This window comes from Vigna unguiculata, chromosome 2 (assembly GCF_037176805.1).
Source record: "Vigna unguiculata cultivar grain cowpea cultivar isolate G323 ecotype 2 chromosome 2, ASM3717680v1, whole genome shotgun sequence".
Classification (NCBI taxonomy): Eukaryota; Viridiplantae; Streptophyta; class Magnoliopsida; order Fabales; family Fabaceae; genus Vigna; species Vigna unguiculata.
In genome coordinates, this window is record NC_140793.1 from 9,759,401 (window position 1) to 9,781,354 (window position 21,954).

A 21,954-nucleotide genomic window follows, 5' to 3' on the forward strand; every position below is an offset into this window, starting at 1 on the left:
ACTTCTCATCCTAGTGTTATAAAAATGTGAGATGTAAAATATATGAAGTAAAATATAAGATGTGGAAAGTAATGTAAAATATATACAGTTGTTGTAAATTATTTGGTGTAAAATGTCGAAAGATATAGATATATATGAAATTATGTTCTTAAGACTACATATATCTTTTATGAAAATATGAGTATGATATAATAATAATGGCTAAATTACTTATGCATAAAGGATGTCACATAAAATGTGAATATAATCAGGATAGATCAAGTATTGTTAGCAAATATCAAAGTAGTTAGAATATCTTTATACATAGATAAATTGATTGTTGACTTATAAAGCAATTTTAATTCAAGATATTATTTGCTTTATGAAATCCTTCGATTTAGATTTAATTATGTAGAAATATTTCAATTATCAATACAGGTCGTCAATTTAATCAACAAAGCACAACAAATCACAAATGATAATACCAAAGAAAATAATAAAGAAGTTGAAACAAAATGCATCAAACGAGGTCTTATAGTCGTGTGATAAGTTTAATTTGGATATTCTAATATAATCAAACTTTTATCATATCATCAATTTTTTTTGAATCTTCTAGTAAGTGTACCAGAAATATATCAAAGTAAAAACATTTAATCACAAATTATTTTTTTTTATGTTTGAGGAGGATTTATAAACCTTATTCAATTCTCCTCGTGTCCTCATAAAATATTTCACTAGAAGATGGACTAAGTCCAATATTCATCTAATCTTTCATCACTATTCGATAATCAATAGTTTATTAATTTGATGATTTTTATTTGCAAGACTAAACATGTTAGATAAATAACTACATATATACCTTCATTATCATATAGTGTTTGAATAACTATAATTTCATAATTCTACCGAATCACAAGAATGATGATGATTTTGACATGAATTATCCGAGCTCTCAATAACTTTTCAAGTGATTCTCTAATAGTTATTTAAAATCATTAAAATTTTAGTTTGATTTAGTTAATGATCCATTTTATGCTTTAAAATTTAAGCCAACAAGTTTGTGATTTCTTCTTTATATTATGTTATTCAATTTTTTTATTTTTACTTAATGTAGGACTTAGACTCATATTTAAAATTTCAAGATTAATTTACTCCTACTATTAGTTCTTGTGTGTTAAAAGTTTATTGATATAGATTAACGAGGCTCGGGAAAATCTCACTTCAGTTTTGTGTTTCTTTCATACGTGCTCACTATAAAAAGTAAATGATGGATTTAACATGTTCAGAAAGGACTCCTTTCAAATGATTTTGAATTTTGTAGACAGTTAGTTCAGTGCACCAATATAGAATCTTGCATATTTATGTTAGGGTGAGTGGTTAAATCAACTATCTAATGTACTTCCTTAAAAAAAAAACAATTTTTAATTAAAAATAAAGAAAAATTTATTCATTTTAATTAGCCAAATTAATTCATAAAAACTTATTTAAGATAATGGGTGTAGAAATAGTCATCCCGTTAGAAGAAAGTCAAATGCAGGGGACAAATAGTCATCCCATATATTGAAGTTATATGAATCATATCTGTGTAACAAACATTTGACTAAGGCTTTTGGCTACATTAATCTTTCATTAGCATATACCTAATCCTAGAAACGGTCTCAAAAATAAAATGGGAAAGTGGTGAGGACCATGTTAACATACAAAATCAGTAACAATGTGTGTATAGTTGTTGAGAACTTAACCAGTGTTCCTCATACCAGCAGCAATGCCATTTATGGTGATGAGCAAGGCATCTCTGGCTTTAAGGTTGTCATCATCACTCCTTAGCCTCTTGAGAATCTCTACCTGCAACATGTTCAAGGGATTGAGGAAGGGAAGCCTACTCTCAATCAGTTTCCTCAAGCTCCTATTATTCTGCTGAGGTTTGTCATGCCCACTAACAGCTAACACAAACTTGCGAGTTTGGACGAGCTCATCCCTCAGTTGACCTCCAATTTCTTGTCTCTTCTCTGAGACAAGAACTTCATCATAGTGCTTGGCAATAGGAATGTCTGCTTTTCCCAGAACCATCTCAATCAAGTCTATGGTGCTTTGAAAGAAAGGCCACTCTTTGTACATGGCCTTTAGCTCTTCAGTTTGTCCTTTATCACAAGGACCTTTCAACCCTGCTCCAACTCCAAGCCAAGCTGGAAGAACAAACCTCGTTTGAGTCCATGCAAACACCCAGGGAATGGCACGGAGGTGTCCAATTCCGATAGTGCTCTTTCGCCTTGCGGGGCGGCTACCGATGTTGAGGAACCCAAGCTCTGATTGAGGTGTGGCTTCATGGAAGTATGACAGAAATTCTGGATTTTCATACACTACACTGCGGTAACATTGGCAACTCAGCTTTGAAATCTCTTCCATCAGATTGCGCCACTTTTCTTCACGTGGCGGGAGAGGAGGACGCAGGGTGGCAAGTAACACAGCTGTTGTGTAGATCTCAAGTTGCCTAATAGCTGTTTGTGGCAAGCCAAACTTGGCCTGCACCATCTCTCCTTGCTCTGTTGTGCGAAGGGTTCCCTACAGTGTAGCATGCAGCACATTAGTATCACAGGTTTCAGAACAGTGCTTGTTGTAGCTCTGCTTTCAAATGTCTCTGCAAATTGAAATTTTGACAAACCAGAGACTAGATGGAAACATGATACAGAATTTAGTTCGCAGTTAAACAAAATGACTTCAAGTGAAAACAAATTTCATGTGCTATTCCAGGCTCTAGAATTTTTGGCTTAACTATGTTTCAAACCTGACAATTTCATGGTGTACGAAACTCAAAAATTAATAAAATGAACAGACCAAGAATCCCATGTTAACCTTCACCCTTCTAGCAATTCAACAGTCCACATTACCTCATCTATGACAATGAGAAATGTACATTAAGTTTAACTATAAACTTCTTGTATAAGTATCTGTGGGAGAAGAAAATAATAAGATAAAGTAAACTGAGTTTTTCCTGTTAAAAGCTAAAATAAACAAATGAATTTGATTTTCAAAAGAGCTATTTCATCCAAGTTCTCTAAAAAATTGAGGTGCATAAGTTGATTTAACTTTACAGGAGAAACTTAATTCACTTTATTACTTTCTTCATAGAAAAATTCATTGAAACATGGCCTATCACCTCCATACTAGGATAATGCTTGATTCTGGAAATTGTGTCATAAGATAACCTTTTGTTTAAGTAACTAATTACATAATTTTTGAGATATTTAAACACAAAATTTCAATGGCTTTAATTTTAAACTATTTATTTTTCTCAAGTGTTTTGTTTGAAGCCAATTTAAATTTATTAAATTTTAAACTTTTTATTAAGGATTCAATTACCCCTAATTGCAAAATTTTTATAATAAAATTACTTTTTTTCTCAATCAATTTCAGTTGAGGTTATTTCAGTTAATGGACACAATTATTTTTATTAGCATTAATTAATATATTAGGAAAAAAATTGATCAACTTTGAAAACAAAATATAAGTAACAACAATAGAAAAACAATTTTTGCATACATAAAAGAATAACTACAACAAACTTCATCCAATAAGTTACTGGCATTCTTAATGACTAGCGTAACACAGGCGCTTTCGCGCCTGTTTGTATGTATTTTTTAAATATGCATGATATTATATTAGTAGGCGATAATATTATAATGTTATTAAGTTAATATATATTAAAATTATATTTATTAAAAATAAAGTGAAATATATCATAACAAATAAAAGAACAATCATTGATAAATAAAGAAGAAGAGAGACATCTTATTTTATAAAAAGTTTGTAAAAGTAACGATCAATTTTTAAAAATTTAATAAATTATTATATTTAAAGGGTAAAATCGGTATTTTGAAAAGTGGACACAAAAAAGAGAATTCCCTTTATATATTGTTATAGATAAGGATCAAGAAATAATCTTAATCTACAATAGAAAATATATAATCTTAACAATGTCAACAAAAATATAATCACTTTATGAACATCGATTAAAAAAAATTAACTACAAAAACAATTTCATTGACATCTAATGTTTGATATTAATAAAAAAAATTAATATTTAAAACTAAATATACAAAAAATAAATAAAATTTGTTGATAACAACCAAAAAAATAATCATGACTAACTATAACTTAAAAGAAAGCTGCCAACATTAATTGAGTAAAGGAAAATATTATTTTGACACCACTTGCTATATTTATACAAGAGAACCAACTTTTAGGAATATTTTGATTATTGAAAAATGTTAACTTTTGTATTTGTAAAATAAAAATAAAAAATTGAAGGATAAGATAATAATTGTAAAAATTTGTTGAATCTCACAATAATACTACTCTTTGGGAAAATGATGTTGAGCCGGCAATACCCGACCTTTGTCGAGTGGGTAACATTTAAAGTTAAGTCGAAGAGGTCTAGAACCCATAAAAGAATATGAAAATAAAAAATATATTCGAGAGATAAAGTTTGAGAAATTTTAAATTTTTTAAAATTATTTATACAAATAACATATTTTATCATAAAATATTTTAAACATTTTATAAAAATAAATTACCATCTAAAAATTATTTATTGAAACATTATAAATTCACGTTATCCAGTTCTAAGTTTTTAAAGGGAAAGTTCAAACTAGTAAGGTTACGTTATAAAACCCACCATCACAGAGCCGGGTGGTTGAGACTGAATGGCCATATATGTTGGGCCACCACCGCGGCCAATACTCCCCCCACGGCCATGAAAGAGAGTAACCTTTATACCATACTCCTTGCATGCAGCCACAACATCTTCTTGAGCTTTGTAAAGTTCCCAAGCAGCAGTGAAGCGCCCGGCATCTTTACCAGAATCAGAATACCCAACCATAACCTGCATAGACAAATTTATAATACCATACAGGAATTCACATCACAGCTACAGTACTACAACATAAATGGAATGAATATGGGGTTAGAAAGTACCTCTTGATGCCCATTATGGTTTTTAATGATGTGTTGTCGGTACCAATCTATTGACAGGAGCTTTCTGATAACTGAACCAGCTCCTCTCAGGTCCTTTACAGTTTCAAATAGAGGAACCACCCGCAGCCTATGTTGGACACATTTGTTAGTAAAATTAAAAGCCCTTGACAATTTACAAGCACATTTTTTCATATCAAAACCCTTGTAATTAGGTAAAAGGTTTTTAAAATGTGGTTACAGTTGCAACTTTTCCGCTGAACACAAGTGGTTATGGTCTGTTTTCTGAAAACTACGACACACATTTCATTTCCACACTTACGTTCCACCTGGACAAGCTCTTCCTAACTCTCCACTGACAGCAAGTCGTGCATCCTTCTGCAAAAGCTCTACTGCAAGAACATCACTGGCCTGATAATCAGATGCAAACAAAAATGGCAACGAAAACATATTAGACATCTAAGTATTCAATATCAGATACAAAGAATATAGAAACAGAGGATTTTTTTTTTTTTTCATGCAAAATCAAACACTAAGAAAGAAGGGGCAAAAGAAAAGTACAAGACACTGTTTGTGAGGAGTTTGGCAACGGAATTCGTAATACACAAAGTGTTTCAAAAATTCGATTAGCATGTTTTGCAGTGATAATTTGTAGGTACAAGAATAGTTAATAATACATTTGAGGCCATAGAGATCACATAGGCACCAAATGAATCGCTTCCTAACTCAGCAGCAGTTCGGAACGTGTCCAAGACTTCTCTAACATCTGGAGCAACCTACAAAGAATAGATTAAGGGGCCAATTAAAAACAGAAACTCCGGAGAACAGAATGAAGAAAAAAATCAGTGTATAACATTCTAACCGTCCTACTTGATACACATAACATACAAAACTGGCATTTGGTATAACATTCTAACAATCTCACCTCTATACTAGGGGGAACCAGTGGTCTTTTCCCTTTCAGCTCTTTAGTTAAGAAGTTCAGTTTCTTTTCTTCATCCCACTCACTGTATGTACCCAAGTCCAAATAACTTGTAACTGCATCAAGCGTTTCAGCATGCCTGCCAGATTCCTGTCACACTGATAATTTCAGGCCACAACTTACTATCCAATCAATAATGAACGAAAAAACTTTGAAGCCTTACCTGGCGCAAGTCAAGCTTCATTAACACCATGCCAAAAGTAGTGACTCTTCGAATCAGATCAGTAAGTCGACCATCGGCTAGCACCCCAGATCCACATGATTGCTGAAGAAATATAGAGGTAAATGATAATTATGCTAAACTTAGAGGGTAAAAGGTATGAAAAAGAAAAAGTACCAAAGATTCATAGCAAAGGAGCAAAGGTTCCAAGAGCTGATCTGTTGTTTCATAATAATTCATAGGATTTTGTTCACATGGACCATTCTCGAGAAGAAGCTCCAACCGTCTACGAGTTCTCAAAAGCTAAACACATGGAACAGATGATGCACACTATTACTAAGTAATAGGACAGCATATAAAACCAGCACATTCAATAAAAATGTATATATGAACTAGTCTTAATGGCACACCAGATACCATTCCTTCATGGACATTATTCAAACAAAACTAGAAAAATTATATTTTTAACATGCATATACAGACGTATATGATGTTGTCTATATAAGAATCTTTGTCATGAAAGAGCATGGAATAATGCAAATAAGGCTTGATCTGAAGATAAGTGCACTTAACCGTCTTTGACCACAAGCAATACGATTTTCAAAATATCCACAACAACTCCTAATAATGCACGTAAGTTAATAATCCATGGGAATTCAATGTGTCGTTCCACATAAAGGCGTTTTGCAATTGAATTTCAAGTCTGTAATGTCAAGATTCAAGTTCAAAACTTCATCACTCTTTACCTAGAAATAATACGGAAAATATCTATATGCTGAAATCAATTTCGTAAAGCTTTATTTGCCACAACATTTTCTGCAATAATTACATTCTTTAATGGTTCTACCCACTTGATTTCATAATCACCTTTCTTTTTCCTAAAGGTAAAATGAAGCGAACAAGAGGAAAACAAAAGAACAATGGTCTTGGATTCTCTAACTTAGAAAATTATTTCAAAAACAACTTCACTTCTGAACCAAAATGAACTTTCAACCAGCCCAAACAAATAAAAAAGGCTATGCAATATCACTTTTTTTCATTTTCAAGTTAAACTGGAGTTTAATTTAAATCCTTTATGGAAATTGCATAGGAATAAATATATGACAAGTTAGGTTATAATGCTTTTAAGTTCAGCAGAATATATGGGTCCAACTGGCCAATTTTGAAGCACTGATGAAGTAATATACCTTATCTTTTACATTTCCAAGGACAACTCTATAAGGAGCAATTGCAGGATGCTGAGGGAGCTTTGGCTCCAAAAGCCTATGGAAACTGGTCCTTCCTATCTGGGATTCTGCAAACAATTTCCTCTGAGCAAGAAGTTGTTGACTAGAGTTGAAAGAAGGAGAGCGTGACATTGAAACTAATGAAGAAGTACTGGCACTTGGTGACATTAGTGATGGTGAACGGGTATTGATACTGCTGCTCTCAGTTGAACTTGAAATCTCGCCACCCTATCAGGGAATTTGTTTAGCCATGTATTATCTAAGATTAAATGGAAAATTGAGAAATTTACTCTATTGATCTACCTTGGGAATGAATTGCTTGTGATCAGCACCTGGAATGAGTCTGGGATGCTCAGATCCACCTTTTTCTACATGAAATAAAACGTACACACTAGAACTTCATTCTATTAGATATCAAATAAATAAAATATACTTGATTGGGTAGAATTTATATATGTCATCATGTTAATAAAATTTTACTTTATTCCTCATGCATGACATCATGTAAGTTATTTTTAAGATAGACAAATTCCAGTTCATTTATTCATGTAATCAGCAAGGAGCATCATTCCTTAATTAATTAATATTAGAGTTAGAAGCCACAAATGACATATAAGTATTTTTGTGTGGTTCTAGAAAAATGGACATTACATTAAAAGAGACAAGATGTTTATGAAATTGACGTTGCCATTAAAAAACACAATATTCAAACAAACAAAAAAAAAACACACAATTTTGTGCAAATTTGTGTGTATACCAGTACAAGAAGGTAAATGAGCTCCAGGTGGAAGTTTAGTTGGAAGAGGTGAAGCTTGTTGATTAGAATATTTGAATTGACTTATACTCCTAGATTCTTTCCAATGCTCACGGTGATTCTCCTCATTGTTAGCTTCTGAAGAAAACGAAGTAATCATCAAAGACTTAAAATTGGATCAAAAGAGTATCAGAGATATCTTGATCTAGCATACTATAGAGGGAACAATTCATAACGAAACATCTTCAGTAAATCCTGTAAAGACATTGAAAGTACATAAATAGAACAACAAATGGATGACCATTCCACTTACACCGCATCAGACAATATTATATTATACCAAAGTTTAAAATATTTTCAACAAACAATTGTCATGCTGGAAGAAAACTTGCCATATGTAAAAGTAGATTTTGTTGCCTCATTATACGAATCGTTCAGAAAAGAACATTCTACGAAACAAATTATGACTTCAAAGCTTTTACCACACGTGTGCAACCGAAAAGATTAACCTGATCGTACAAAAACACAAAATTCCTTAAGAAATGCCCTTCCTTCAGAGGCTAGGTGAATTCAGAACTCTCCCTTGGTTAGATTAGGTTCCTCCCCAAGGTTCGAACTCGAGACATTAGATTCGTTGCAAGACTATGATACCATTGTTACAAAAAGATTAACCCGCTCGTACAAGGACACAAAATCCCTTGACAAGAGGAAAATGCCTTGATGCGTCAAAAGAAGTAATGCATAAAAAAATACCAGAGAGGTGATTAAATGCGTAACCAAAGCCTCAAGAATAAATCCAAAGATCATAATATCACCATTTATGTAACAAAATTTACATAATTGATTATAGTTAGGGTTTAAAAAGGAAATTAAATTAACATGATAATCTAACCTACCAAAGAAACTATCTTAAGTGTTTCAATTTTCTGAGCACATGACTTAGGTGTTACTTCATGACAAACAGGATGCAGGGATCAAATTTTGTAAAAGAAAGATAATTGATATGCCCGTTAGCATTCGGAAGATATCATCAAATACAAAACTAAACAGAAAAAACCTTCTAGAATTTCATGTGCCAATTTCGACAACTTATCGCTGCACCGTTTCATGGATAGCTCAAATTTCAGGGTATCCACTTCCCGAACGTAAAGGTCAATTGCCATCCATCTAGACAGAAGGGAAACATCTTTTGAGACCTGAAGAACAAAAGGAAAGCCAATTACATAATTAAGTTTGAATTACATCATCAAATAAAAATCACATAGATATTCCTCAAGAAAATCCCACTACTAGGTAAGAGAAAAAATTTGGTAACTTATTGATTATCACAGGCCACAAACTTAAGTAATTGAAACAGAAAAGCACTTCCTTCAACTCCAACCTTGAAGAGTCAAAAGATGGATCTGTTAGCACTTTGTTAGACAACAACTCAAATGATCCTGTGAAAAAACTTTATTCACCTCCTCTTGTTGTTATTTATTCATACAATACATAATATATTTATAGACCCACATTTCCTTACTATTGTACTCCCAACGGCTATAAACGGCTATAAACGGTTATAAACGGCTAACTCATTAACTACCTAGACTCCAACGGCTAGTGCATTAACAACTCACAACGGCTAGTTTCTTACAACGGCTAGTTACCTATAGTGGTTAATACATTTAAGTTTATTAAAAACCCAACAAAACTCCCCCTTAAACTTAAATGCTTCTATTATTCTCCATCTTTGTTCCTTTATTCTTCATCACGGCTTCCAACGTGCAATAACTCTTCTCACATTGTGCTTGTCCCTTTCATGAATAGTTAAGTTCTTCGCTTTCTTCATGACTGACTTCCCTTCCACTTTATCTATGGTCGACTTGTACTTCGCTTTCCCTGTGGCTAACTTGTTATATGCTCTCTCAGTTTTTGCATCCTTACTAGCAAACTTGTTCTTCTCTTTGACCGACTTGTTACTCATTGAGTTCTTTGTCTTTGTGGCCGATTTGTTGTTAACTGAGTTCTTATCAATAGGTTGACTCCCTTTTGAAAGGTTAGACCACACCCATGTGCTCAATCTCCTCATCCATTTCAAGTCGCCACTTCTCATCTTGCACTTCGAGTGCAGCTCTCAGATCCTTCTCAACTCGTAAATGTTCTTGCAAACTTGAAACATCTTCTTCAAATTCCAAGTGCCGCTTTTGCAAAGCCTGTTTCCTTCTCTCTACGCTTTCTTGTAGAATTAAATTGTCTCTAACCTCCTTTTCAATACTTTGTTGCAAGTCTCCTTTTGCTATCTCTAACCTTTGGATTAGAAGCTTTTCTTCTTCAAATTCTGAGATATTCAAGCTTTTCACATGTTCCATCGAGCTATCTGAGTAATCCACTTGCTCCACCAACTTATCCGAGCTATGTAGGCGTTCCACCAAGTTAACTGAGTTGGCCTCATGCTCCACCATGTTGTCTGGGGTATCTACACGCTCCACCACCCTGTCCGGGCTATCTACATGTCTCACCAGCCTATGCAACCTACTCGGTTGTCTTGCTGACCTATCCACGCTACTCGACTGTCTTGTCGAGTTATCGACTATACTCAGCCTTCTTGCTGAATTCTCCATGCTACTCGGTCTTCTTGCCGAGTTCACCACTTGCTTATTCTCAACTCCCGAGATACGCGCCATCATCAACAATGTCGCTTCTTCTTCAACATCTTTTGTGAGGTTGATCGTATCTTCCTTTCTACTTTCAGATCTACAATCTTTGGCAAAATGTCCATATTTACCACAATTGAAACACTTGCCCGAGTAACAGTCCTTTGCATAATGGCCATACTTGCCACACTTGAAGCACTCAACATTTGAGTTGCTTGATTGACCTCCTCTCCATGGACCTCGTCCTCTTCCGTGCCAATTTTGTTGACCGGATTGTTCTTTCTCTTCTTGTCCTCGGCTTCTACCACCAGGACCGCTTCTTATACCTCCTCGATATCGTCCACTACCTTGAGTGTTCTGAGCTTTATCATCTTTAATTGACATCTTTGTTTGGAGTAATTGAGTAAGTGGCTCAACCTTCTTCTTCTTCTTCCGCTGCTCATGCGCCTCAAGGGACCTGGCAAGCTCTTCAACCGTGAGCATTGACAAGTCCTTGGACTCTTCAATCGTGCACACCACGTTCTCAAAGTCATCTGTTAGAGACCTCAAGATCTTCTCCACAACTCGGCTAGCAGGCAACATCTCTCCATTTCTACTAAGTTGATTCGCCACAGTTTCAACCCGAGTAATGTACTCGGCTACTCCTTCTGTCTCCTTCATCTTCATGCTCTCCAATTCACCTCTAAGTGTTTGAAGTCGCACCTGCTTCACTCTGTCATCTCCCTTATACGCCTTCTCCAAAATATCCCACGCTTCTTTTGAAGATTTAGCATTTGCAATCTTCTCAAAACCAGACTCGTCCACAGCTTGGTACAGGATGTACAAAGCTGCCTTGTCCTTCACACGTGCGTCTTTCAGCACTTTCAACTGGGCATTTGACCAACCTGTAGTGTTGGCTGGTTCATCGAAACCATCTTCAACCACCTCCCAATTTTCTTGGGATCCAAGAAGGGCCTTCATTTTGAGACTCCAATTGTCATAATTGACAGCCTTTGTCAACTTGGGTAGGGAGACACTGATTGTAAGACTGGCCATCTCACTCTCTCTTTTCTCAAACACTTAGGTCTCTAGCTCTCTTTTCTCAAACACTCAAACTCTCTAGCTCTCTCTTTTTTACACTCAAACACTCAAGCTAACTGGCTCTTGATACCACTTTGTTAGCACTTTGTTAGACAACAACTCAAATGATCCTGTGAAAAAACTTTATTCACCTCTTGTTGTTATTTATTCATACAATACATAATATATTTATAGACCCACATTTCCTTACTATTGTACTCCCAACGGCTATAAACGGCTATAAACGGCTATAAACGGCTAACTCATTAACTACCTAGACTCCAACGGCTAGTGCATTAACCACTCACAACGGCTAGTTACCTATAGTGGTTAATACATTTAAGTTTATTAAAAACCCAACAGGATCAACTACTATCAGAAATTAAATTTTATATTCGAGAGCATTTTGTTATTTATTTCTAAAAAAACAATAATAACAATTGTAATGTTAGCTACATGGATCATGTAATGCAACCATTGGGATCTCATGTTGACTAGAAAAGAGATTAAGTTAAAGTTTATAAGAGAATATAAACTTTATTCTATAAGTAAAGTTGAATAAATTAAAAGTATACTTTCTGATATAGTATCTATATAAGTAGTTGTAAACTTCTAGTCTCCAAAATTTATTAAAAAGAATTGTCATGTTTAGCTCATATAACTTTGTCTACTGTTTTCACAATTCAATATCAGCATTAAACTTGCACATTCCAAAGTGACAGAATGCAACACTGGACGTCTTCGGTTGTCTATAATATAATGACATTAGATATTCAACTATGCTTCCACTACCAGAAAACTAAGGCAGAAAGAATGGATATTTGAAAGTTCTACCTTAGCTGTCACATTTGGGTTTCCATCTCTATCACCTCCCATCCAAGATCCAAACTTTATTGGAGTGCAAGTCAATGGAAGTGGTTTTCCTGTGTGCTGCAGGGAAGGATAAATTGCATTAAAAATCTTAAAGGTGAAGAATGAACGAGTTAATAGACAAAGATTAAAGATGACATACCTTCTTTAAAGCGCTGCTAACTCGACGTAAATAATGAGGAACAGCTTTCCAGAGTGATTGCTCCACAATATTCAACCCTGGGAGAATTGTAAAGATAAACCAAGGGGCTCTTGTTCTTCAACTTCTTATTTTAGCAGTGTATCAAATCATTCAAGTGCTAAAAGATAAATGTCAATTGGGTTGTATCCCAAAAGACTAAGCTATTATGCATTCATCTAAGATCATTTTTGGACAATAAAAACAAAACTTGGTCAAAAATGGCAATAGATAGAGCATTCTTAAGGAACAACTAAAACAACTTTAGCTCAGAGTTAAAGTGTTAGTAAAGGTTTTATATCTAAAACATTTTCTGTTTATCAGCATATCTAAAACATATAATACTCAAGCAGCTTACCGGCCCTGGCTTCATCGACTGGTGTGGGTTTCTCACGCCTAAGTTCATCTGTCAGCCATATTGAAGTTATCTCTCTCACCTGCCAAAGCCAATATGATTTGTGAGAATGGAATAAAATGTGCTAGAAAAGAAATTTCAGTAACCGTTTCACTTCTATAAGTAAAATCTACGATCCTAAAACCCTATGGAATTTTACTTTTGGATACAAACACCACTGGTTAAGCGGAATAAAAATAATTCAGGAATGCTACCAGATCCTCAATCAACATATCTCGGTCTTCAGGGCCAAGATCAGTTCGATCATTATAATCCAAAAGATGCTGCGTGAAGGTTAAAAAGTAGTTAGAGAAAAACAGTAATGAAATATATTGAGAGATTGTATCATAAAGTTCAAGGCTCAAGCCTCCAGTAATTTAATTTATTCAGAAAAGTGAACTCACAGCAATTTTAATGTGTTTGTATTGCAAGGTACGACGATTAATTTGAGTGGGGTGAGCTGTGAGAACAATTTCGACCCCCTGTGTCAACATCAATAAAATTGGATTTTTAATAGCATTAGCAATTATTAGTTATCGAATCTGTTAAAATCCATGGTGGTAAGCACATAATGTTTCACTAAATATCAACAACGAAAGTTTTTGCAAGAGAGCTAATCATTAAATAATTTAATAGTGCATGGACAATGAAAGATTATTTACTTATTTTCATCAATGTACCTCACAGACTACGCAGATTAACAATTTATTAGGATGAAAATAACAGACCTGCTTGCAAACCGAGTTATAAAGCTCCTCTGGAGTAACTCCCTCTTGCAACAGGTGGTTAAAGATGTCATCACAAGATTTTGCAACAAGAGCCATGTTTCCTCCTTTGCGAACCCTGCAAAAGCATAACTTGTTCAAGATTATCACACTGGGGAATCATGGACTAGAGAAATTTAAAATTTCATAAATGTTGTCATTAGTCCAAGGTTCAGCTGATTTTGTACACAGAGCTTACACAAATAAAGACGAGGATTAATCAACTAATAAAATGAATCAATAGCACTAGTAATTGATACCTATGGTGAGTTTCAGCAATACCCATCAAAGTAAGATGATGGCTAAAGGCACGAGCAAGTGTGAGAGCCTCTTCTAGTGTCATCTTGGATAACTCTGAAGACAATTGCTTCTCTAGCAGCTCAGCCATGTCTTCAATCCCCGCATGTCTCAAATTACAAGCACTCTAAGGACAAAAAATATGTAAAGGAATTTTCATTTCTTAGATTGCCAGCAAATGCAAAAATGGTTACACGGTTAATCAATTATATAAACATTTGCATTCGTCTTTTAAAATAATCAAAATTAAATATGTGTTCCTTTCTATTTTATACAATTGAATTTGCTTTTGATTTCTATTATTCTAGGCTTTGAATGTATTTGATTGAACTTTTCTATAAACACTTTAAAAAATAAAGTAATTTTTTAATAAATTAAAATTAGTTTAGTTTAAAGTTAAAAAACAAAAAAAAAACATTGAAAATTAGTTTAGGTTAAGTATAATAAAAGAGCTAAAATAACAAGAACCAAAATAAAAAACAATTAAAAGGATGAAATATTAAACAAAGATCTTTTAGAGACAAAAACAAGACTGAATTATATTTTAGAGATAAGAATGTATTTAAATCAAACAATTAAAAAGTAAATTTTCTTGGAGGATAATTCGTAATTGATGAAACAACCTTTACAATAACTACTGTCTGCATTTACTTGTCAGGCAAAAACTGTTAGTATCACAAAACTTTAAATTCCATAACTCAATGGTTTACTGAAGATTTCGTAACTTTGGAAACCAAAAAACTAGCTAAAAGAAGAAATTAAATTTCCACATATAAAGGGTTAGTTCAATCATGATTTGAGTCTTTGCTTAATGTGAATCGCACATGCAGGCACACTAAATGCATTACCCATGTCATGCTTGAACCTTCTTCCACTTTCTCGTAAACCATATCACCGTTAAACAAAAAATTATGAAAGCAGCAAAACTTAAAGGGAAATCATTAACAACCCCGTGAGTCTCCAAACAACCAAACAGAACCTCAACAAAACAGTGGTGAAATCACAGCAAGGAAACAAACTCCATAGCTGCAAAAACCATGATAAAATCAAGGTAGAAAACACTAACAACGTAGTGCTTCCTCTTTCCTCTTTCTCACCAATCAAACAACCTGAACCTTGATAAAATCAAAACAAGAACAAAATAAATACTGATCTTCACTTAAAGACCCACCAAAATCAAGTTAATATCATCAACAACATACTCATAAACATTATAGAAATATCAAGAAAACTTCGTTCCGATCTCTTAAGCAAGTTCAAGTATAATGAATAAAAAAAAAAAAACAGATATTGAAATGACAACCCCACTAAAATCTAACTAGTAAAAAAAAAAAATTGTCTAAATTAGTATTTTGTTTTTTTTTTTACCATCAATAAAACTTTTTAGTATGATAACATGCAAAAGAGCAAATAATATCTGTATACTCCATTTAATTTTTCCAACAAGTTGACCCATTATTTTTTTACAATTACAAAAAAGAAATATAGTCATGGTTTAAGTTATAAGATCATTTTTCTTGTAATAAAATCAAGGGTAATAGATAATGCATGTTTCATTGGGTATTACATATTAAGTAAATGTGAACATGTATATGATCCACAAAGTTCTTTGAATAACTTTAATTTTTCACGTTCAGAAGTTTGCCAAACCATGAATAGATGAGATAAAGCACAGCAAGCAAGAGGCATTTAAGAAAAGAGCAAAACAAATTTAAAAAGAAGGTGAAATGGAAGAAAAAGGGAAAACCTGAGCAAGGACTCGAATTTTTTCAAGCTTGTCAACGAAGGTTGGGCCAGCCTCTCTTTGCAAAATGTCGTTGAGAAGGCTTCCGAGCATATTGCAGTCATCGTCGAAGCCTTGGAAGGAGATTTCCTCCACTATGTCGTCGGTGATGTCCGTCATTGCTTCCACACAACCCAAAGTTCAACTCACACAGAGAAACAAACACCGAAGAAGAAGAAGAAGGAAAAAAAAAAAAAGTGTGTGGGAATTGCGAATAGTGCGCGAACGTGTGTGTTTTGATGAGAGAGGAGAAATTGGCATATAATAGGGAGCAAAGTATAACTAACTGGCGTGAAGGAAGGGTCGTTGTGAAATTGTGACTCTTCTTCTCCTACTAATTGTAAGAACATTTTTTACGTGATCAATTCTACTTCATTTTTTTCTCTTCCTTTCTCAATCAAACAGACTAACTATTATCTTCTCCAATGTTTTCGGATGGATGCAATATTTTTGTCGAAAATAATTTCCAACCAAAAGAAAAAACATAACCCAAAAAAAAATAGAAATAACTAACTACTTTTTTATTTTTTATTTTCAACAAAAACATTTTATCTCATCATCTTTGAAAATGCATTACTTTTCGTCCGATGGACAATATGTGATAGAAAAATGTTCTAGGATCGAGAGAAAAATTTTAAAAAGTTATCACTAGGAAAAATAAAAAATAATTTATTAAATTATAATTTGATTTTTCTTTTTCATGATTCCTCGTTTGTTACATGTGCAAAATACATTTGTTCACATTCAATAATGGAACTGAATATATAGCATAATGGTATGGTAAAAAGATAAAAAGAATAATTGTAAAATTGACAAGTGTTTATTCCATGATAAAGGGTTGCCAACAAATTTTGGGTTGGAGCTAAGTACAAAACTTTTTGCTAAACAAATTGTAAACACAAGCATTACATGTATATGAAATAAATTTACAAATTCTAAAAATATCACAAAATAATATGAATTCGGTTTTCTAAATCCAAATATTACCATATAAATATAAATAAATATATATATATATATATATATATATATATATATATATATATATATATATTGAATTTCTTTAACAAAACTTATGACAGTTATTTTTGTAATAGTATTTTTTTTTTCTTACACTTTTTAACAAACGTTAAAAACGATTATTATCAGGATATAGTAAGCCTGGATCAAATAAAATAGTCAAAAGTGAAAAACACTTTGAAACCTTTTGTATTTCTGCAATAAAATAAAAATGCTTGGTGCCCAAGCAGGTCAGGTTCCAAGAAAAACCAATACGCCACGTGTCGTCTAACTATTGGAGAGAATTACCTCAGCAGAACTGGAGCATTTCACTATATAGTGGAGCAACAGAGGAACACTGCAGCAGAGATTTCAATCAGAATAAAACAAAATGGAAAACAACAACAACGGAGACCCCACGCCGGTGCCGCGGGTGGCGGTGGTCGTTTTTCTTCTGAAGGGTAGATCGCTTCTCCTCGGCCGCCGCCGCTCTGCCGTCGGCAACGCCACCTACGCCCTCCCCGGCGGTCACCTCGAATTCGGTCAGTCTCTTTCTCTCTTCTTTTAATTATTCTCTGTTTTTCCTCTAAATATTTTTAAATATAAATAGTATAATATTTTTTATATGAATTATTCTCTAGAGAATACAGTATTTGAAAATGTTAAAGAACGTGTATTATAGTTTTCACTTTGTTTTATTTTATATAATATTGTTTGAATTAGAACTTCAGTAAAATTATTTAGATTTTTTTTGTCATTCAGTTGATCTTATATGTTGTTGGTTAGACATATATGATGTTTTTTAATAGTATAATATTGTTTAGGATAAATTACATTACAATTTCATAATTTTTTAATTACTGGGCCATTGTAAAATTCTATACAATTGTTTTTTTAACGGAAATGATATTTTCACAAAAGTTTTTTTAACAAAATGGACAAAGTTAACGTTTTTAACTTTTGAATAAAGAGAATAGAGGGGCTTTATGTAATTTTATCCCTTTTTTTTAGAATGACGGTTTCATTCTTCACTCATCTTATGCTTCTTCGCCGCATTTCTCTTTTCTACTTTTGCTCTTCATTCCACAATTTTGTTCCCGTCTTCCTCTTCACTCCATAGCTCTCTGCATTCTTCTTCTTCATTTTGTCGGACAAAAGTAGAAACTATTTCTTCCACACGGTCCTTCGCAGCAACTAGGGTTTATTCCATCGCGTCTTTAAGTCGTGGGTATAATTCTCTGTTCCACAACATCTGTTCCATCTCACAATGTGTATTTCGTGGCGCATTGAGGCGTAGGTTTGGTTCTCTCTTCCACAGCAAATGTCTCAGACAATTCTCTGCATTCCGTGCGCCTTCAGCGGTGGGTTTCATTGGTTTGGTTTTGTCCCGCAAACACAAAAAAGAACATGATATTTTAAATTTCTAAGTACCAAATACATTGTCATTAAGTGGCAAACGTAATTCATCTTTTTGCACACACTGTTACACACATCAAAAGACTCAATTTAACTCAATTGGATCAAATGGATATGTTGAACTTTACAAATTGACACAATCCTAGATTTTTCCAAGATATTGCATTTTCCCAAATTATTATATATAAATGATGTAGAAAAGATAAAACATGATATTTTTTAATTTCTAAGTACCAAACACATTGTTCTTGGTGGCAAACGTAGTTCAACCTTTTGCACACAGTGTCACGTCAAAATATCCCATTTTATTCACCTGGGTCACATGGATATTTGGAACTCTACAAATTGAGACAGTTTTAAACCCATGTGAGCAAGGTGAACTAAATTTGGATTTTAATGTTATTAAACCAATTTGTGAAACTCTACATGGGTATCAGGCACAACATGGTTAAACCCAAAACTCTCAATTTATAGACTTGCACGTACCATGTGAGCAAGGTGAACTAAATTTGGATTTTAATGTGCCTGATATCGTATGCAAAATGTTGAACTATGTTTGCCACTCAAGAATAATGTTTTGGTACTTTGAAATTTAAAATATCATGTTATACCTTGTCCACATCATTTATAGATCACAGCATGGTCAAACTAAGAAGTGTCTCAATTTATAGAGTTCCACATACCCAGGTGAATTAAATAGGGCATTTTGATGTGTTTGACACTATATGCAGAAAATTGAACAACATTATTCACTTAAGGACAATGTGTTTGGTACTTAGAAATTGAAAATATCATGTTCTATCTTGTCCACATCATGTATATATAATAGTTTGGGGAAACGCATAACTGTCTCAATTTGTAGAGTTTCACATACCCTTGTGACCTAGGTGAATTAAATTGTGCCTAAGATTGTCTGCAAAAATTTAAACTACGTTTCCCACTTAAGGACAATGTGTTTGTTACTTAGAAATTGATAATATCATGTTCTACCTTGTCCACATCATATACATATCACAACATGGTCAAACCCATAATTGTCTCAATTTGTAGAGTTCCACATACTCATGTCACCCAAGTGAATTAAATTGCACATTTTGATGTGCTTGACACTGTGTGTAAAAAGGTCAACTACGTTTGCTACTTAAGGACTAGAGTTGTCATAACGGATAACCTGATCCAACCCGGCTCGACTCATCACAGGTTGATCATTTAGTGAGTCAATCCAACTCGGTTCACTTTTTAGCGAATCAAAAAAATTTGAACCTAACCCGATCCACCACGGGTTGACTGGTTACACGGGTTGGCTCACGGGTTCACTTAATAAAAAAAATACTTTTTTTTATTTTTTCTAATTCAAAACTAAATTATAATTCTAATTAAAATCTAAATAAACTTTAATACAATCAAAATACAAACCAGAATATAAAAAAATACAAATTATTTATGTGTTGACTAAAAAACAATCTAACATGACCCAAATTTATCCAACTTAATAAAAAACACTTGTGTGACTCTTTTATTTGTGAGTTGGTGAGTCAATACAGCTCACCAGAGGTTCAACCTGGATGAGTTGGGTTCTAGAGCCGGGTCAAAAATCAATCCATATTAAAATTTGTGAAAAGATTTCAACCCGACCTAATTCGAATTCGTGGTGAGTCAGGTTGGTTCGCTGATTTCAACCCATTTTGACCCTATTAAGAACAATTGTTTGGTACTTTAAAATTGAAAATATCATATTTTATATGAAACCAACGAAACCCCCGACTTAAGGTGCACGGAATGCAGAGAATGGTCACAGAATACACACAATGAGATGGAACAGATGTTGTGGGATTGAGAACGATACACATGGCTTAAGGCAAGACAGAATAAACCCTAGTCGTTGTGACAGACCAACATGTGGAAGAAACAATTCCTGCTTTTACCTAACAAAATGAAGAAGAAGGCAAAAAATCTGTGGAGCGAAGAAGAAGACAGGAACACAATTGTGAAATGAAGAACAACAGTGGATGGGAGAAGTGCAGCGAAGAAGCAGAAGAAGAGTGGAGAACGAAACCGCCATTCTTAAAAAAAGAGAGTAAAATTACATAAAACCGCTCTGCTTTTTTTGTTCAAAAATTAAAAACGCGTTTTTCATATGCCTGGCCTGACACGTAGACTTTGTCAACTCTGTTAGAAAAATCTTTGTTAGAATATCATTTCTTTTTTTTTAAATGTTATATTATCATTCATTTTAAATTATACTTTATCTTTTTAAGTTTTAAACAATACACTTGCACTAGAAATGTCATTGGAATAGTAAAAGGTAGAGTGTAAGTATACTTTAAAAAAAAATATTAAGGAATTTAATTGTAATTTACTCTGATGTGTAATTATAAAATTTGTGTAAATAATTTACAATTTTCATTGTTAGGTTGATCTTCGTTGGAGTTCTTAAGTTCTTAAGTAGAAAACTTATTTTATGTATAAGTTTGATTTTCATGCATCATTAAGAAATGATCTTAAACTTGGCAGGGGAGAGTTTTGAAGAATGTGCAGCTAGAGAAGTGAAAGAAGAAACAGGATTGGACATAGGGAAGAGTGAGTTTTTAACAGTAACAAACAATGTGATGTTGGAGCAACCAAAAAAGTGTCACTATGTGACCATTTTCATGAGATCAGTGATGGGAGTGGATGTGGAAGAAGAGCAAGTGCCACAGAATCTTGAGCCAGACAAGTGTGATGGTTGGGAGTGGCATGAGTGGGATCATTTGCCACACCCTTTGTTTGGGCCTCTTGAGAGAATGGTCAAAGCAGGTTTTAACCCTTTTTCTTCCTAATTATGTTTGTTAATGGTGTTTTGTGAGGTGGCTTTGGTGACTGTGTTTGGGTTAGGTTTTGTTTTTATTTTCATGGTTGGAGTGAATTTTGTAGTTCAGTATGACATGCTTAGATTGTTGTAATTTTTTCAGCCTTCATATTTCTTCTTCTTCTTAATATGTCTGTCATTATTATAGGATATAATTTAGGATTGATTGATAGTATTTTTATGGCGCATTTTGTAATTGTTATGAACTTCGATATTATAGGATACATATTTTTGGGTCATGTTGGATTAGAAATTAAAATTTGTTTTCATTTCGAACTTCGATATTATTTGATTATCAAACTTAAAATATATATATATATATATATATATATATATATATATATATTAATTTAAATATTTCAATTATTTTGTGTCATATAGAGTTAAAAGATCAATTTAAAATACTATTAAACACTTTCAACTTAATTGTCAGTATAAAATATTATTAAACACGTCAAAAAATTTAACGTAAGAAAAAATAATTATTAAATAATTTTACTATTCGCTATTATTATAAATCTCTCGTACAAAATTGTTACAAGTTATTTAAAAAACTAATTAACGTATTTGTATAAGATGATTGATTTACTTTACAATATAATTGAGTTATTACAAATTCTATTAATAGATGGCATCCA

The 21,954-nt window shown here is 33.3% G+C and overlaps 2 protein-coding genes across 2 annotated transcripts; one reads left to right on the plus strand and one right to left on the minus strand.

Annotated features, from left to right (window-relative positions):
• Positions 1 to 1,495: 1,495 nt before the first annotated feature.
• On the minus strand, positions 1,496 to 16,380 carry LOC114173162 (phosphoenolpyruvate carboxylase 4). Its single transcript, XM_028057409.2, has 20 exons — positions 16,018 to 16,380; positions 14,234 to 14,397; positions 13,938 to 14,052; positions 13,614 to 13,691; positions 13,425 to 13,493; positions 13,174 to 13,252; positions 12,780 to 12,856; positions 12,602 to 12,697; positions 9,130 to 9,268; positions 8,076 to 8,210; positions 7,622 to 7,686; positions 7,280 to 7,546; positions 6,270 to 6,395; positions 6,096 to 6,197; positions 5,876 to 6,022; positions 5,628 to 5,726; positions 5,273 to 5,361; positions 4,954 to 5,080; positions 4,655 to 4,861; positions 1,496 to 2,541 (listed from the first exon to the last, which is right to left on the minus strand). Exons 1-20 carry the CDS (start codon positions 16,171 to 16,173, stop codon positions 1,717 to 1,719), a joined length of 3,162 nt encoding a protein of 1,053 aa, XP_027913210.1. The 5' UTR covers positions 16,174 to 16,380; the 3' UTR covers positions 1,496 to 1,716.
• Positions 16,381 to 17,406: 1,026 nt separating this feature from the next.
• Positions 17,407 to 21,555, plus strand: NUDX1 (nudix hydrolase 1). Its single transcript, XM_028057133.2, has 2 exons — positions 17,407 to 17,594; positions 20,983 to 21,555. Exons 1-2 carry the CDS (start codon positions 17,444 to 17,446, stop codon positions 21,285 to 21,287), a joined length of 456 nt encoding a protein of 151 aa, XP_027912934.1. The 5' UTR covers positions 17,407 to 17,443; the 3' UTR covers positions 21,288 to 21,555.
• Positions 21,556 to 21,954: the final 399 nt, after the last annotated feature.

Coding starts and splice junctions, on each gene's coding strand:
- LOC114173162 (XM_028057409.2), bottom strand. CDS start 16,173: ATGACGGACATCACCGACGACATAGTGGAGGAAATCTCCTTCCAAGGC. Junction 14,053..14,233: donor ATTGCTGAAACTCACCATAG/GTATCAATTACT, acceptor ATGCTTTTGCAG/GGTTCGCAAAGGAGGAAACA. Junction 8,211..9,129: donor GGCACATGAAATTCTAGAAG/GTTTTTTCTGTT, acceptor CGTTTTCTTCAG/AAGCTAACAATGAGGAGAAT.
- NUDX1 (XM_028057133.2), top strand. CDS start 17,444: ATGGAAAACAACAACAACGGAGACCCCACGCCGGTGCCGCGGGTGGCG. Junction 17,595..20,982: donor CGGCGGTCACCTCGAATTCG/GTCAGTCTCTTT, acceptor TAAACTTGGCAG/GGGAGAGTTTTGAAGAATGT.